General features: G+C 40.7%; 2 protein-coding genes across 2 annotated transcripts; one reads left to right on the forward strand and one right to left on the reverse strand.

The window, feature by feature from the left end:
- Positions 1–933: 933 nt before the first annotated feature.
- LOC122641532 (phosphatidylinositol/phosphatidylcholine transfer protein SFH7-like) lies at positions 934–3,980 on the reverse strand. Its single transcript, XM_043834796.1, has 7 exons — positions 3,851–3,980; positions 3,421–3,538; positions 3,122–3,210; positions 2,989–3,035; positions 2,803–2,891; positions 1,918–2,051; positions 934–1,695 (listed from the first exon to the last, which is right to left on the reverse strand). Exons 1-7 carry the CDS (start codon positions 3,953–3,955, stop codon positions 1,003–1,005), a joined length of 1,275 nt encoding a protein of 424 aa, XP_043690731.1. The 5' UTR covers positions 3,956–3,980; the 3' UTR covers positions 934–1,002.
- Positions 3,981–13,897: 9,917 nt separating this feature from the next.
- On the forward strand, positions 13,898–15,756 carry LOC122642443 (NF-kappa-B-activating protein-like). The gene is made up of 2 exons (XM_043835917.1): positions 13,898–14,894; positions 14,937–15,756. The coding sequence occupies exons 1-2, from the start codon at positions 13,899–13,901 to the stop codon at positions 15,588–15,590; spliced, it is 1,650 nt and encodes a 549-aa protein (XP_043691852.1). The 5' UTR covers position 13,898; the 3' UTR covers positions 15,591–15,756.
- Positions 15,757–16,359: the final 603 nt, after the last annotated feature.

The raw sequence follows: 16,359 nt of genomic DNA on the forward strand, positions 1-16,359 counted from the left end.
CAGGAGGGGTATCCAACTTTAGGCCAACTAAATCCCCCCTGGGCTCGTACATGACCCCCGCATCACATTAGAATCGGGAGCTTCTGGGCCCTAGTGAACTTCAGACGGATGACCCCAATAAATTACACAACGGCAAAGATTTGATCACAAGACATCACTTCCTGAGACAGAGTCTCATGTCCCTTCCAAGCCAGCTGCACTAACCCCTTGAGGTTAAATGTGGCCACTTTAGAGGATGAAAGTCCAACACAATCCAGACAAACGTACACGTGTGTAGTTACAGCTTCAATTTCGAATCATTTGACTTCGCAAACAACAAAACACGACACATATTCCTACTCCACTCTGTTCAACTATCGTTGAAATTTGAAATGAATTAAAAAAGGAAGACGAAAGATGAAGAAAATGAAGTTGCAGACGATGTTAACGAAAACTTCCATCTCGATAACTCTGAGGGCTTTCAAACTTTCATTATTAACAAGTTAACAAACAAGCTTCATAGATTCCCTAAATAAATCAAATCTTCACAAAAGTCAAAAACAAAACAAAAAAAAAAAACATGAAAACAAATTAATTTATTAAAACCAAACAGAGACTTTTTCCTTCCTGGTCTTGTTGACCCGTCTCTCTCTCTCTCTCTCTCTCTCCATCTGCTCCCTAATTATTTCCGATGCGCTGTTCGGCGTTCCGACCACGCTATCGCTTTTCCAATACCTCAACTCTCCGACGAACCCCGAAATGTAGACTTTGACTCAGAGAGAGAGAGAAATCACAAGGCCCAAAAATGAGACAACAATGCACACAATTTCACACCCCGCTTAGTACGTTGTTTCTATTTTTCTTTAATCTCAACTCACGCAGCCACCGTTAGTATCCCTTTTAACATTTCGATCGTAAAGAGACACAATTAACACTAATCATTATTAGTCTTAGTATTAGTAGTAGGGTTATTAATTATGATCAATTATTATTTATATATAATATTGTATGTACTTTGTGTGTTTAGAACCTCTGAGATTGTGACATGTGGGGCCTTTTGATTTGGGGAGAGACGATGGAGATGAGCCCACCCAGTGGTGGCTTCATCTTTGACCTGTAAACCATCTCGTCGTATGGTCTCCGGTAGAACCTCAAGAAGGGTAGAAAGGACTCCCGGCTCTTCTCCGTTCTGCTGACGTGGCAATCTTTTTCTTTCCTGAAGAACATAGCTGGGGATTGAAGGAATGATGGTCTAGGTGTCCTCGGATTGCTGTTGTTGTTAACTCTCTGTGGCAATGGGGTCGAAGTGAAGAATTGGTTGTTCTTCCTGGTGGGACCAGGGGTGCTGCAACGTGGCGTCCGGGCAGCCGGTGATGCGAAGGAGAATGAACGGGCGTTAAGTGGGGAAATGAGGGCGGGGCCCATGAGAGATGCAGATGGGCTGCTGATGGTGGTTCCTACCTTAGATGATGCTGACGTGTCCTTCAAGCTGAGGTACCAAGGCTTGAGAGAATCGGAATGGTGAGAGACCGTGAAGGAGAACCGAGTGGAGGACGAAGTGCCGATCTTCCCTGTTGACGGAATCGATGACGGATCGAACCGCAGCGAAGAAGCTCGTGGGAATGCCGAGAAATCATCATACTCCGACGACTCTTCGTAGTCGAGTGATGACACTATCATCATCACCGTCGATAAGTCAATGAACGGACGAACCCCCTACAGTACACGGCACAAACAAAATCTGAACCTTGTGAAATGACTCAATTACCCATAGAGATCTATACAATAATGATAACAAATCCAGAACTTTTGAAATAAAAGAACCGAACCAAGGGAGTTGAGTTGAAATGACATCAAGAGGAAGAGGAAGCGGAAGATGAGCAGGTAAAGCCGTAAAGGATTTAAATTAATCCTCGAGATTAGGAGTAAAATAAATACCTTCCACAGGTAAGAGAAAAAGGACGGAGGGTCGATGACGAAGGCCTTGTGCAGCCGCTCAGGGTAGTATTCCGATACGATCTTCAGTGATGCTAGTAAAAAATTCATATAAGCCGAAGCTGATCTGTAAAAGCCTGCAATTGCACGCGTTTCATATCAATAATGACACTCTTTCGGTCTTTTCCACTCCCCTACGGCCCTACCTCGCAATACCATGCTTGGGTTTTTTGTTTTTTGTGTTTTTTTTTTGGTAAATTGAAAGAATTCGTTGAGAAATAACAACACCCTTTTTTCTCCCCCAAGAAAATCTCCTCCAGTTCCCTGCCCTCAAGAAATTTATGGTAAAAAAAAAAATGTACAATACTTTTTGAGGAAAATAAAATTAAAAACAAAATTCTCCAAATCACAATTACAATAACCGGTTATCTTTACCCCTACAGTCTCCGACCATTTACTGTAGAACGAAGGGGACATCTCAAGGGCACCTCCCCTCTCTGAATTCCAAAACTTCAGAACGTACGTGCCGGTCCACCGACAATTTCTTACGCTTAGTCTGCCATATCTGCTTACACCTTCATTATTTTTTCCTTAACTTTATTCCGGCAGAAGTTTTTATGCACGGCCTGCATATCATTCATTCGTGATATGTAAACTTTTCCTGCGGAGAGAGAGGCAAAAAAGTTGGCCTCAGAAAATCTCATAATGACCCCCTCAACCCCTCTTGGTTGATTCCCGTTCCCGATTACTTTCTTGGAATTTACAGGCTTAGGCGTGAAAGTGATTGAGGTATAAAAAATTTTGGTATTTTAATAACCAAGGTTTCAGCGAAGCATGTTATAATTCCGGACATTTGTGTCGAAGAGAGAAGAAAGAAGATTGACTTACTAGCATCGAAGAGGAGAACGAACTGTTCGACGTTTTTAGGCATGGATCCAATGGCCACTTCAAGTGTAAAAACCAGTAATCGGATAAACCTAATTAAAGAGGTAAAACATGCAACACATTAGATTTCCTCTAAAGCAAAATGCATGTAAAATAAAAAATTAGGATAGGATTCTTTTTCATACTTACAGTTTCTGAGAGTTAAACTTCTGATAATCTTGTTTAATCCGGAAAATCTGTAGAGAGAAAATTACAAATACTTTTTTTAAGTGTTTAAATCTTAATTTCTTTTTGAAAAAGATAGAGAGAGAGCGACAGTTACCACAACAGGCCTGGAATCGTTATCATGACCAGCAACGTAGGCGAAACCTTCTGCAAGCTCAGCAGCAAACTCATCTGCAATCAAATATTCTGTCCCCACAAACAAAAGGGAAAAACAGAAAAGAAAGAAACAGCAATTTCAGTTTCCTTGAAACAAAAAAGCAAAAAGTAAGAGAAGAGGGTGGGGGAGATTCAAATAGGGGAGTTTTGAAGAGCTTCTTTCCGCATTTAAAGATAGGGAAGGAAGATTTCTCCAGAGGAAATTTAAAGTGAGAGAATAAGAACAAGACGAAACTATACCAGTGCCGATACTCTCCCTCCAAGAAAGACATGCTCTTAAATGCTTCGCTGCTTTCTTCACGTTGTCTCCTTTTGCTTTCAGAAATCGTCCAACGCAAGCATAATTGCAAAACTTTTCCTACAGGAGAAACAGATATATTACATGTTAAAACAAGGATGGAAACAAAAAAAAACATCGAATTCATTCAACAAAGTTTTCTCTCATTGATCTGTAGTAACAGATTCAAGAAATAATAGTAAATTCTGAAACTTCTTAGATGCAAAACCAAGCAAGCTAGCTTTTCAAACCGTTAACACCGCCGGAAATCGAAGACCGGAAACAGGAAACAGCTTGAAAACAAACTAAATCCGGCAATAGAAAAACCAACTAGTAGAGAAAAACCTCCAAAAATCAAAGAAGTCGTCAATGAAGTTGAAACATTCATCTCACCTGTTTTACTGTAAGCGGATCTTGTTTCCTCAACAATTCAAGAACAGCTTTGACCTTCTCTCCTCCATTCTTCTCTCTCTGATCTTTCCTCCCCATTCCGACCATATCAAAGTTACTTAATCTTACTCAACCAGCCATATAAAGCTGATCACACAGCACACTTGCAGAGAGAATGAGAAAGAGAGCTGAACTGAACTGTTGCTGAGTCAGTGAGGGAGAGAGAGAGGATTAGAGGCTAGAGCACGTATTTATAGCAGACGACGGAACTCAATGCCAACTGGCAGATGCCGTTATACAGCGACGGCAGTCGCAAAGCACACGAAAAGCGTCAACCTCCGTCCAAGTCTAAATAGTAGCTAAAACCAATATAAAGACGGGAGATTGTGATTTGTAACGGCAAATGTCGGCAAGTGGCTTTGTCTTCTTCTAGTGGCATTCCTGTAATTCTAAGCCAGTTTGGAATTGAAGATAATGGGGCCCCGACTCCCTTCCGCGTGACCCGAACCGAACACATTCTCCACGTGGCAAGTTAATTAAGCAAACATTAACCTAATCTCCTAGCTTTATGATTTATGTTATCTTATATGGGAAAATAGAAAAAGAAGGCTTCTCGTGTTTCGTTGAAGTAAACTGGCGGTTTGTCTTCAAATTTCCAGATTTCGAAAACAAAAGTCAAAAGAAGCAGAGACCATATTATATGATAAGGAATAATAAAAAGTGGGAAGTCGTCCCTAACTGTGTTTCTGCTTCTCCCAAGGAACCAATACAGAGATTTATAGAGTAGTAATTATATTCCAAGAATGGTATTTAGTGATACAAATGTTTCATTTGTCTCTATTCAAAAGTGTGAGAGATTCTCTCCTTCATGTAGTCATGTGTCAGCACCAACTTTGAGAGAGATACAATGTAGTAGTAAAGTTGAAATCCAAGTTGTTTCTTTTTTTTTTTTTTTCCTACCGTACCTAACCCTAAGATTTCAAATTTTGAACCCTATCCTTCCAAGGTCCAATACATGATCATGAATGGGGTTGTAAGTGTGAAATGAATCACCCACTACCACAACACACCACTACTTAACCTTATAATATTATGAATCATTGTCCTCCCCACCCTTTAAATTCAAATTTCCTCTCTCTTTCTAAACCAGACTTGAGAGATTTGCTTGTTCCCCTTTTTTATTCATGAACAGGGTCAAAATGGTGAGGATCTTGTCTGTATGTACTATGTATAAAACTAGCTAGACAAATCTGTAGTAGCAGAAATTGCTTTCCCCTCTAGGGAAAAAAAAAATCTCTCATAATGATAGTCTTTTTCTATATGTGATTTGGGCAGAAGCTGTTAGGCTGCCTGGCCTCTACGTAAGTGAGAGGCCAATGAGAACGTGCATAAGCATTAACTGGGTGCGCTTTTTTATTTCAAGGGGGTGGGGTGGTCATTTTACGTGCAACTTGACAGGAATCTTTTTTCATGTGTTTTTTTAATAAGGTATTCTTTTTAGGTTGGGTTTGCCTACACCCCCATAGTGAAGAAGGTATTCTCTCATTGTTGCTCGTCAATGAACATGAATATGCATAGAGGAACAGTAGTGGATGGTATTTTGTGATATTGGTGAAGCTTGATCTCAGTTCTAATCCAGAAAGTATTGTGGTTATTCTTTGGTGGGTTGTTTCACCTTCGAAATGAATCAAAATGGCTGAAAAGTGCATACATTAGTGTCATAAGCACTAATCTTGTAGAGTTCACCGAAAGCTTCGATTTGATATCTATTTTGCCCTATTTTGGTTCAGACTGGAACGGGTGAGTTTCTGGGGGCAATTTTGTACTTTCTGGGATTAGGGTTTTCTTATAAATTGTAACTATCTCTCTAAGAGATGAGTGTGTGGTTTTGTATTTGCTAAATAATGGATTCATTCTTCCTTTTTGGGGTGTGAACCACGTAAATTTTGTCTTATGTGTGTGCCGTTTCTCTTTCGCTTTGCATTTCTTCTGTGAAATTGCCATTTTGTTGCATTGTTTTTTCTAACATTTTGGACTATCAACATATTTGGCGAGTAATGATGGTAATAGATTTGAGGAAGAAGAAAAACTTCACCCTTCTTTCTTGGTAAAGATTTAGTTTAGGGTATTGGTCACCATCAATACCAATATAATATTGATACATATCGGACAGTATACACAACACCTTTTTGCCTAATACGTATGATTCTTTCAGGGTTGGTATTTTTTATTTATTTATGAATAAATATAGGGCAAAAATGGAAAAGGGAAGGTACCATGGTTTGAGGTATTCGATTACGGATCTACCAATCCCGTATCAGTAGAATGGTACGGATCAAGGGTAAATCTAAAAAAAAAAAAAATATCCGATTTTTTTAAAAAATCAAAGGTAAAACCATGTGATCCGATCCATACCCATATCATATCTGTTTCCAAGGTGATCGATCAGGGATTCGATAATTTGGCTCTCCTCCAGCAGTGGCGGGAGCTATAGGGTCCACCCAGCAAAACAAGAGGGGGTTTTGGTCATTTCATAGGTGGGATCAAAGTGAAATGACCATATCCCCCCCCCCTCCTGTTTTTGCTGGGCTGGACCCTCCTGCTCCGGCTACGATCGGAGAGCCAGATCCGAGATCCGATGACGTGCACCGTTAAGAAAAAAAAGTACAGGGGTTTTGCCGTTTTGGTATCGTTACGGTCCAGCTAAAACAGATTTAATTAGTGAGACCCTAATGATCAGGTTCCAAAAGTGGTTCAGGCCTTAGGCCAGGGCCCTGGGTGGCCCCATCATGACACTTACCTCATAGAATTAAGTTGAATGCGGCGTAAGAAATAAGAACCCTCACATGTTATGGGACCCACATACTCTTAATCTTACATCCTACAATCAGCATCAACCCACGGTTGCTGCCCAACAAAAGGGGGCTATTATTAATTCGTGCCATATAAATTCAAAAACTTAAATGATAATTAATGATTAAAACACTTTTTTAATGCCAAAAGGAAATTAAAAAAAGGTCTTACCGCCTTTTGTCTGCTGTTTCTTTTTCCACCTCAGTCTCTTTTTAAGGAGGTCTTGTACATTGTACACGACTTATCATTTGGTCCGGTATATGGGCCATCCATCCATCGAGTATACGTAAAGCTGAAAAAAAAAAGTCTGGACTTTGGATCCGACTCCACTACTTTCGTCTGCCCGGTACTGTTGTGCGCCCCCACACAAGTATAGTGGAAAGTATCGCCATACTTTTGCTTGGACAGGGGTAAGGCGGTACATTCCACCTTGGTTGTGTGTGGGACACACACGGCAATAGGGGCAGGCAGAAGTAGAGGAGTCTAATTGCTGGACTCTGGGGCATCCATTGAATTAATGAACATTTTGCTCGAACACGTGTTTAGTGTCGGAAAATTATCACCTCAATTTGCGGAGTTGAGGGGCAGATAAATTGAGGGGATAAAGATCCTTTAGTGTCAGTCCTCACTCCACAACACCACTATTGGTACAAATGAAGAATAAAAAGGTAAGAAAAAAAAATCGAATTTTGAATGAAAACCAGGGGTAAATCTGTCCAATCGGATCCGAATCAATCCAAAGCGATCCAAATCAGTATCGAGCATCGACCGAGGTCGATCCCTTGTCTAATACCGATTCCTAAAGGACCTTGGTGGGTTCAAGCTCTTGGTTTTATTGTATTCTAAAAAAGTAATGTCACCTTACCTCCTTGAACCGATAACCATTTTTTTGGCAAACCTAGTCCTCTCTAGCCCTCGAGATCAACAAGGAGTAATATAGGAATATTCACATGCAGTGACTACACCTTTTCGGCGAGTTTAGTTCCTTTGCACATACGTGCAAATGCACATACATGTGAGAGGTAGGTAACCACCTATCCGATTTTTGCCATTTATAAGGGAAGGAGTGATATTTATGAAAACAAAAGGGACATGTGGTTATCTCTCAGATGTAGGTTCATGTTCACGTTCACGTTCACGTTCACCTGCACATACGTACAGATGATCCATTCTCCTTTTCAGCCTAATCTTAGACCCTGACTTACCCTCGGTGGAGAAACCTTGTGGAGTAACCCTTAGGTTTTCAGGTTTCATGTAACCCTTACACCAACACAGTAACCAATGAAAGTGCGCACAGAGGCATTGATTTGGATGTGATTTCGATTTAACTGGGGTGTCTAGCCGCATAAACCATGCGACTGGTTAGGTTTCTTTTTCCCTTAAAAAAAAATATCTCACCTTAACAGTCTTTCTCTTCTCCACCATTGATTTAAGCTTGATTACAATCGGAGCTTTTCTTGCGCTTGGTTGGGCCAGTTAGCATTGAATTCGTTGTGTTAACGTCAGTGAGCCCAAGTCCTAAAAACTGACTAGTGTGGTGATCAACATCATTGATGAGTTTTACAAAAATAAAAAACAAAGGAGCTGATATAAGAAAGCTGAAAAAGAAGGTCTTCAAGGTTTAGAATCATTCACTTTGCTTCAGGTTTCGTGCAATAAACATTCATACAAAGACAGCTTAGAATCATTGAGTTTAGATGAGAGAAGATTTCTTAGTGTTCCCCTTCGGCCCTGGAATCTACACATTCCCAAACAAAAACCAATTCCAGATGCACGAGGAGAAGCAGGCCCTGCTATCTGCAATTCTGCATTGTGGGTCATGTACACAATAGAGTAATGGACAAAATTTCTTAAATATTTGTTAGGCACGAAGTGTTTGATGAAATGTTTCTTCCAAGTATATACAAATTCACAAGTGTTTGTGGTGGGTAATGGATTCCACCTCACAAAGTCACGAACAAGAAGGACATTCTGTTTCTTGGCTCTGTTTCTGAGACGCTGACATAGAATTGGACGCATTTGGCTCTATCTGCACACAATCTGTATTTTCTATCTCCATTGAATGCGACGAAATCTCTCAGAATCAGATAGGATTTGTACTATTCTGGAGATGGTCGAGGCCATAATGCCATATCTCTTCTTAGTTCTTATTTCCTACTGAAAGCATTGAACGTTTAAAGCAGCTAAACCTTCGGGCCCCATGATTTGTTCATGTAAGGTTGTAAATCCTCCCTGGTAGAGTGATTGGTGCCTGTCGTGACGTTGTCATTTCATTGTGAAATGGTTTAACCCCTTTCCTCAGGGTTCAGGCTCACAGAACATCAGCATTTTGGGAGTTGGCGTTTTCTAGCAGGTGAAATATGACAATGACATGGTTTCTTTTTGTAAGAGTTCTCTTTCCAGGAGTGTGGCCTATGCGCCGGTGCAAGGGCCAATGGGAGTTTGCGTGAAGGCATCAATAGGGGTAAAATTTTCGTCTTTTTATTAGGTGTGGGGATGGTCATTTTTTTCCCCATCGTGTGTTCGATAGAGTCATTTTCCTTTTGAGGTTTTCTACTTTGCCATTGTAAGAAGGAATCCACACGCTACATTACAAAGGGTTTGGAGAATGTTATCATCCATATGAGACTCACATAGTCAGAATAGGAGAGATAATCTCAAATGTGAACCCACGACTCATTATATAAGAGAGTGTAATTGAAATGTGCACAGTGGCAAAATTTGCTTCTTTTTTCCCATCTTGGGATCTTTTCGGGGCCCAACTATATTTGCGCCAAATGCTATGAGTTTTATAGGAGAGGGTTCCCACTAATGCCAATGTGGGTTGCATCTGCTTGCTACACTAATGGCAATGTAAAGAAAGGTATCATCCACATAGGCACACATGATTAGAGAAATAGTTGAGTTTTGATTCCTCTACACGTACATGTATGCTTGGCATAAGGTTAAAGGATGCCAATTGTCCTTTTTCTCTTCCATAGACTTGTGTACACACATAGGGACCAAGATCCTCTGTCGTACCGATGGGGCGGCAGTGTACATCCGACGGCACAGCAGAGGTCAGGTGGCACACATGGCACACATGGCCTCTGCTGTGCCATCGGGTATGCACTGCCACCCCACCAGTACTACAGAGGATTTTGATACCACACATAGAGGAACTCAATTCAAAATAATACTCTAACATAGTTAAAAAGTTTTTCCCAAGATTTCTTTAAGTGGTATTCATAGCTGAAGTAAAGTAGAAATTTCTTAGGTAAATAAAATAAACTCTTTGTTTGTTAGGGGTTACAATGCCTTGTGAAGTGTAATGCTTCATTATTTACCATGAGACTATACATGAGTTAGTCAATGTGATAAAGAACCCCACATTCATCGTACCGATCAAAATTTAATCCTAAATAAATAAGAAAAATGGCTAGATCTGACCAATATATGACCCAGCCCACTTAAGCCCAGGGATGAAGGAATTGTCTCATTTCCCTATCAGAAGATTTTGACATCCTATTCTTTGGCATATATAATTATGAGAAAAAAAAAATATAGATGTCACTTTGTGTGGTGAAGTATAAATTATTTTACCACATGACAGTACGTGAATATGTCTTTGCGAGTGAGAATAAGGTAATCATCTCATTGGTATAATGTAAGCTTAATTATTAGTCGAGGAAGTGGATAAAATTACAAAGATGCCATTTTTAGTTTTAAATTCATTTCTATGTGGCATATGATGACATTTTTGTAATTTTACTAAAAGTTGACTCAAAGTTTGAATCGCTTTCTTTTTTTATTTTTGATTAAAATTTGATTACTGAGATGGATGTGAAGTTTTGTATCACATAGACTAACTCACACACAGCCAAAGTGGTAGATAGTGAAAGATTAAAGTTTAATTTTGAACTCATTGGACCAGGCCTCAAGCTCCAGGTCCAAACCTATTTGGCACATAATTTGAACATACCATATATACATTTACAAAAAAATAAATAAATTTATATATAGAGTATAAATGTTACAATTTCAGTAAAACTATAGGGTGAAAGAACACGCCAAACATTACGCCCCTGCGCCTTGGCATAGAAGCGTGTGAAATGATAGCTGCACCCTTGATCATTTCCGGGGTTCCAGGGATATGGTGATCATTTCACACGCCTCTAAGGCAAGGCACAAGGACAGCGTGCACTGCACAATCGGGTTGCGTTCTCTTTCCCATATAATAGTTAACAATTAAGGAAAAAGATTTGCACAATGCCCCCAAATCAAAAATAAAATTCCACTCCCTCTCATATATTATTGTTTGTTTAAGGGTATGATGTCATAAATGCCCTTCCCTCTATTGTCAAAAGTCCAAGGGAAGTTCCCTCATTCGTCCGAAACTGCACTCGAAACCCTCTCCCCAACAATTATTACAATGAATAAATCTTTAGGTCCTACCAAGAACGGCCTGGGCCCAATTTTGGTGGCTTCCCAGTCCAAACTCCAACCAATGGAGCCCAGCTCTCGAGTCTAGAGTCTAGACCTGCCCTAACCGTAATGGACCATAACAAGCCACGACTAACCCGGGCGTGAGACAAAAAGTTGGACAAGGTCATACTTGGACTCGAGCTGCTTTGGAGCTTCTTTTTAGAGAATATTCTCAAGTGTAACCAAGCTCTATAAATCAAATATTAGGACCTAGTTTTAAGCCCAAAATCATCTGAACTTGAGTTTATAGGCTGCCCAAGAGGGGCGTGAAATGGGCTGGGAATGGGCTGGGCTTGAGTTCCTTTAAACCAGCACACAAGGCAACAGTTACTATATTTAATAAGGGAAAAGAACGCTGCCAGACTACATTGCGTAGCTAGCATCTTCGTGTGTCTATGTTTTTCCTTCCTCTTATGAAATGACATATCTGACCTCTTATTGTAGGAAGAAAGATAGACACATAGAGACACTAGTATTTGGCCTTGGACTATGACAATTATGAAATTTTATTCACAACTGTTGACTTAAAGTTATGAAGTTCTTCTCTTTCTTGTTTTTCAAGTATTTTACCTTTAAACTTCAAAGACTCCATAACTCTCTCATCCCTTCTCTAGTTTTGACGAAATTTGGATCCAAGCACTGTTTTTATCTCCACTTAGACATCCAACGGTGTAGGTTTACTCCATAACTCTCTCTTCCCTGACTCCCTTACCCTTAAAAAGGAGGAAGAGAGAGATAGACATATAGGGTACTAGCTTACCGTATACTGCTAGCATACCCAGCGTTTTCCCATATGATAATTAGTTATTGTATCTTTTTATGCATGGTCAAATTTTTTTTTTCTTATTTTTCGTGTTTATAAATATTTATTGTAAATTTTACAAATGGCTAGCAGAGACCTAATGGAGATGTTTAATCCTGGGTGGCCCATGGAATTAAACATCCATGACAAGGGCAACTAGAAAGTTAGAAGCATCTTTTTGCACTGGATTTAGGGGTATCTCAAGATTGAAGGAGCACTTTGCTCACAGAAAAAGAGAAAAAGAAAAAAAATACATATCGTAGATGCACAGCGATCAAGGAATTGGAGAGGATTTTAATCTCCCAAAATTTATTGTATTTTTTATGGATTTTTCTAGATATTCATAATCTCTTATTTTTTATATAAAACTATATCGAGACCTAAATTGTATGTAATATTTAACACAAAAAATATACATTTTAGGGAGAGTTTCTTTCTCCCTATATATTTTATTCCCATTTTTTATTTTTATATGGGAGAGGTTTTGTGCACAACTGTACATGGTGCACGGGCATGCACAAGACCATTGGATAGGGAATGAGGTGCATGGTACACCTACTCTCACCTAATCTGACGGATCTCTGCATGCCTGTGCACCATACACGACCATGCATAGAGCCATTTGCCTTTTATATTGAATGGATCTTTTCCTGAAATTTTATTAGTTTTTTTATATTTTTACAAATTTATTGTAATATTTCACAAAATTGATCAATTTTAAAAAGTTTTTTTTTTCTCTTGCAAATATTCAATTTTATTATGGTCAAGATATTGCTGCTTGGTCGCATGGTCCTTGCACTAGCATGAGGCCAAAGAGAATGTGAGCAAGAGCATCAATAGGGATGAGATTTTTTTATTTCACACTGGTGGGACAGTAATTTTGCACAATCTTGTGTTTGGGTGCACGAAGCCACATGACCAAACATGCGGACAAAGTCATTTTTCAAATCCTACATTTATGGAAACGACATGGAATGTGATTTTAGATCAAGATCTTTAATTTAACTGTAAATGGCAAAAATGGGATAAGTAGGGGTGTTAAAAAAACCCGACTTGTCCGAACCCACCTTGAGCCCAAACAGGATTAGACCGGGCCTGTGTGTGATATAAGACAAGGCTGGGCTTGGTTGAGGCTTCGATCCTAGCAGGGCCAGCCCGACCCTTTATTATATGATACATAGTTAAACAAAAATATAGAGTGGGCAAGGTTCCTACATTGTGACCAAATGGTCACATGTTTGAGTCTATAAACAAACTCTCTACGAAAAATGCGCTTTTTTTTTTTTAATAGCATGGGCTTAGATAAGTGGGCTGTGATCAAGGATCAAAAACTCGGGTTTCGACCTGGCTAAAACCGAGTTTTGGTCGAAACCAAGGGATTTTTCCCATTACTGGGGAAACCTTGGTTGGAGGGGTTTCTGTCAAAACATGGTTGAAACTGTCGAAATAAGGTATTATATCGGCTTGGTTCAAGGTGGTTCAACCATGTTTTGGTCGAAACATGGTTGAACTGTCGAAACTGGTCGAAACCTTGGATTTTCTAAAATCACCATTCAACTCGTCTCGGAAACCTGTGAAACCGAGTTAACTCGATGGTTTCGATAGGTTTCGATCTAGTTCTTCTTCCATGACTGACTGTGATTGAGCTTTGTTCATTCCACAACTCAATGGCCCAAAATATTCATGGTCGATCAGGGCCAATCAGGACTCGGCCGGGCTGGGTTGAAGGTATGCTTAGCTCTGGCTGGGCTGCACTGGGCTTGGGTTTCTGGAAAGCCCGGCGCAGCCCGGTCCGTTGACACCCCTAGCAACTGAACTCGCGGCCCCTACCCTTCGCCCACAATTAGGACTTCTTTACTTCCTTTATTAATTATTATTGCGCACCTTCGTCAAAGATCGTGTGAGGTCGTCTTCCCTGGACTACAGTCTACAATGGTGGGTAGAGAGAGGGATTTCGAGAACGACGATTATCCTCGAAGCCGTTACCGGAAGCTTTCTTCGACGGTGGAAATCCCGGAAGGACGCCACCGTGATGACCGAGGGAACGTAGGTTACTCGCCGGTGTCAGGTAGGTCTCCATCTCCTTCATCCTCTTTCGACGATCGTCATCGTCGTAGTAACCCTAGCCGTAGCCGTAGTCCGAGTCGCAGTCCTGCCAATAGTTACAGAAGATCTCGTTATGAATCAGATCGCCGTCGTGATCGAGCGGACTCAAACGGATACCATAACAACCAAGCTTGGAGAAGCCCTAGGTCTCATGGAATCCTAAATCGTGATAGCGGACGACGATTCGACCGTGATCACGGGGATTTCCGGAATGGACAGTTCCCTGAGTCCGAATCCGATGAGGAATTGAAGGGCTTGAGCTACGAAGAACACCGCAGGCTTAAACGCCAGAAATTGAGAAAAAGCCTCAAGAACTGTATTTGGAATGTTACCCCTAGTCCTCCTCCTGGTGAAAGGAATCGCTCCGAGCCTTTGGGTGAAGCCAAGGAAATATCTGAAGAAGACAACCAAAAGGGTGACTCGAGAGTTCAAGAAAAGGGTACTGGTCGGATTGGTGATTCTGAATCCGAAGAATCAGGAGGAAGTTCGTCCGGTACGGGGTCGGGCACTGAGTCGGACGCGGATGATTCCCGCTCAAGGAGGAAGAGCAGAAGCCGAAGGAATGATCGGCGGAAGAGTAAATCGTCAGGTTCTAGGAGGCGTACAAGTAGAATATCATCTCCTGATATTGAATCAGGTAAAGGCGTGAGTGAGTCTGAGAGTTCTTATGCTTCAAGTGAAGAAGGCACGAAACGGAGGAAGAAATCAGGAAGGCGGAGTAGTAGGCGAGGGAAGAAGAGGAGTGGGCGTAGCAGCAAAAGAACAAGGAAAAGTAAAAGGAGTAGAGATAGTGATTCTGACGAGAGCCCAACTGAGGAGAGTGCACGTGAGGAGGAACCTGATTCAAGCCGGTCTTCTGATGAGGACGCCAGATCTAAGAAGGGGAAGTTCCATAATTCCTCTTCCCGTTCGAAAAGAAGCAAGAAAAAGAGACGCTCTGAATCGGGCAGTGAGAGATCAGCTGGGAGCTTTTCTGATTTGGATGTTGATGCAAAAAGCAAAGTCATGATTGATGATGCAACGAAGGCCGAGATTAATAGCGAATCCTTCGCGTTCAAGGAAATGATCGAGTCTCAAAAGAAATCTTCTTTGGATAACGAACCATTGGTGGGGCCTGTTCCACTTCCGAAGGCTGACGGACATATTAGCTATGGAGGTGCTCTCAGGCCTGGTGAGGGTGATGCTATTGCTCAGTATGTGCAGCAAGGCAAGCGTATTCCTCGCAGAGGAGAAGTGGGTCTTTCGGCTGACGAGATTCAGACCTTTGAGAGCCTTGGTTATGTGATGAGTGGTAGTAGGCATCAGAGAATGAATGCAATTCGTATTCGAAAAGAAAACCAGGTTTACAGTGCTGAAGACAAACGGGCATTGGCAATGTTTAACTACGAGGAAAAGGCAAAACGTGAGCACAAGGTCATGGCTGATCTACAGCGGCTGGTGCAACGTCACATTGGACAAGATGTTGGTCCAACTCATGATCCTTTTGCTGTGAAAGCTTCTGAGGAGGCTGATAACTGATACCCATGTACGTTCCATGTTCTCCATGTGCTATATGTTACTTTCTGTTTTCTCCTGGGGTATGGACCTCTGGTTTCCTACATGCTTGCAATGAGAGAATGCCTAAATGCCAGATAGGATTTCAATGTAGTACTTAATGAATAATGGAAGTAGTATCCATCAATAACATCCAGGGAAATTTTAAGTTCAATCTTCATTTAACAAAGGAAGCTTGAATTTTTATTTGTTTTTTTCAGTTTGTGTTCTCTCTGTGACACACACACACACACACACACATGCAAAAGTTGACCTCGAAACAGGGAAACTAGCGAAAGATCAATTACAGCCAGGATTAATACAATTAGAAAGAACAAATTGAATATAACTGGAACTTTATCGCTTTTTTTTTTTTCTGTTTACATATGAAAGAAGAAACATAAAAGGATAAGAAGAAGAATAATGGGATATAGAAGGGGGGATAGGATCAGCTCTCTCTCAGCCTATCATCCTCTCACCCACGGTCTCTCAACATTCCTGTGTCTCACAGCTTCAACCAAAACTCTTTTCTCTTCAATCTCTGTCCTTTTTTGCTCAGCTTCATACTCTTATTTATAATTACCCAATTACAAAGCAAGCCAGTCCCAATCTAATTAAGAAACTAATAATTCATAAAACCCATAAAATAAAAACTTAAGCCTACCTTCTAATTCTGAAATTAGAAACTAATCAAATTAGAAGATTGAAAAGAATCTCAGAAATCCCACTCTAAGCCCGCTGTCAAGGTGGGCCA

Source organism: Telopea speciosissima, chromosome 10, assembly GCF_018873765.1.
Source record: "Telopea speciosissima isolate NSW1024214 ecotype Mountain lineage chromosome 10, Tspe_v1, whole genome shotgun sequence".
Lineage (NCBI taxonomy): Eukaryota > Viridiplantae > Streptophyta > Magnoliopsida > Proteales > Proteaceae > Telopea > Telopea speciosissima.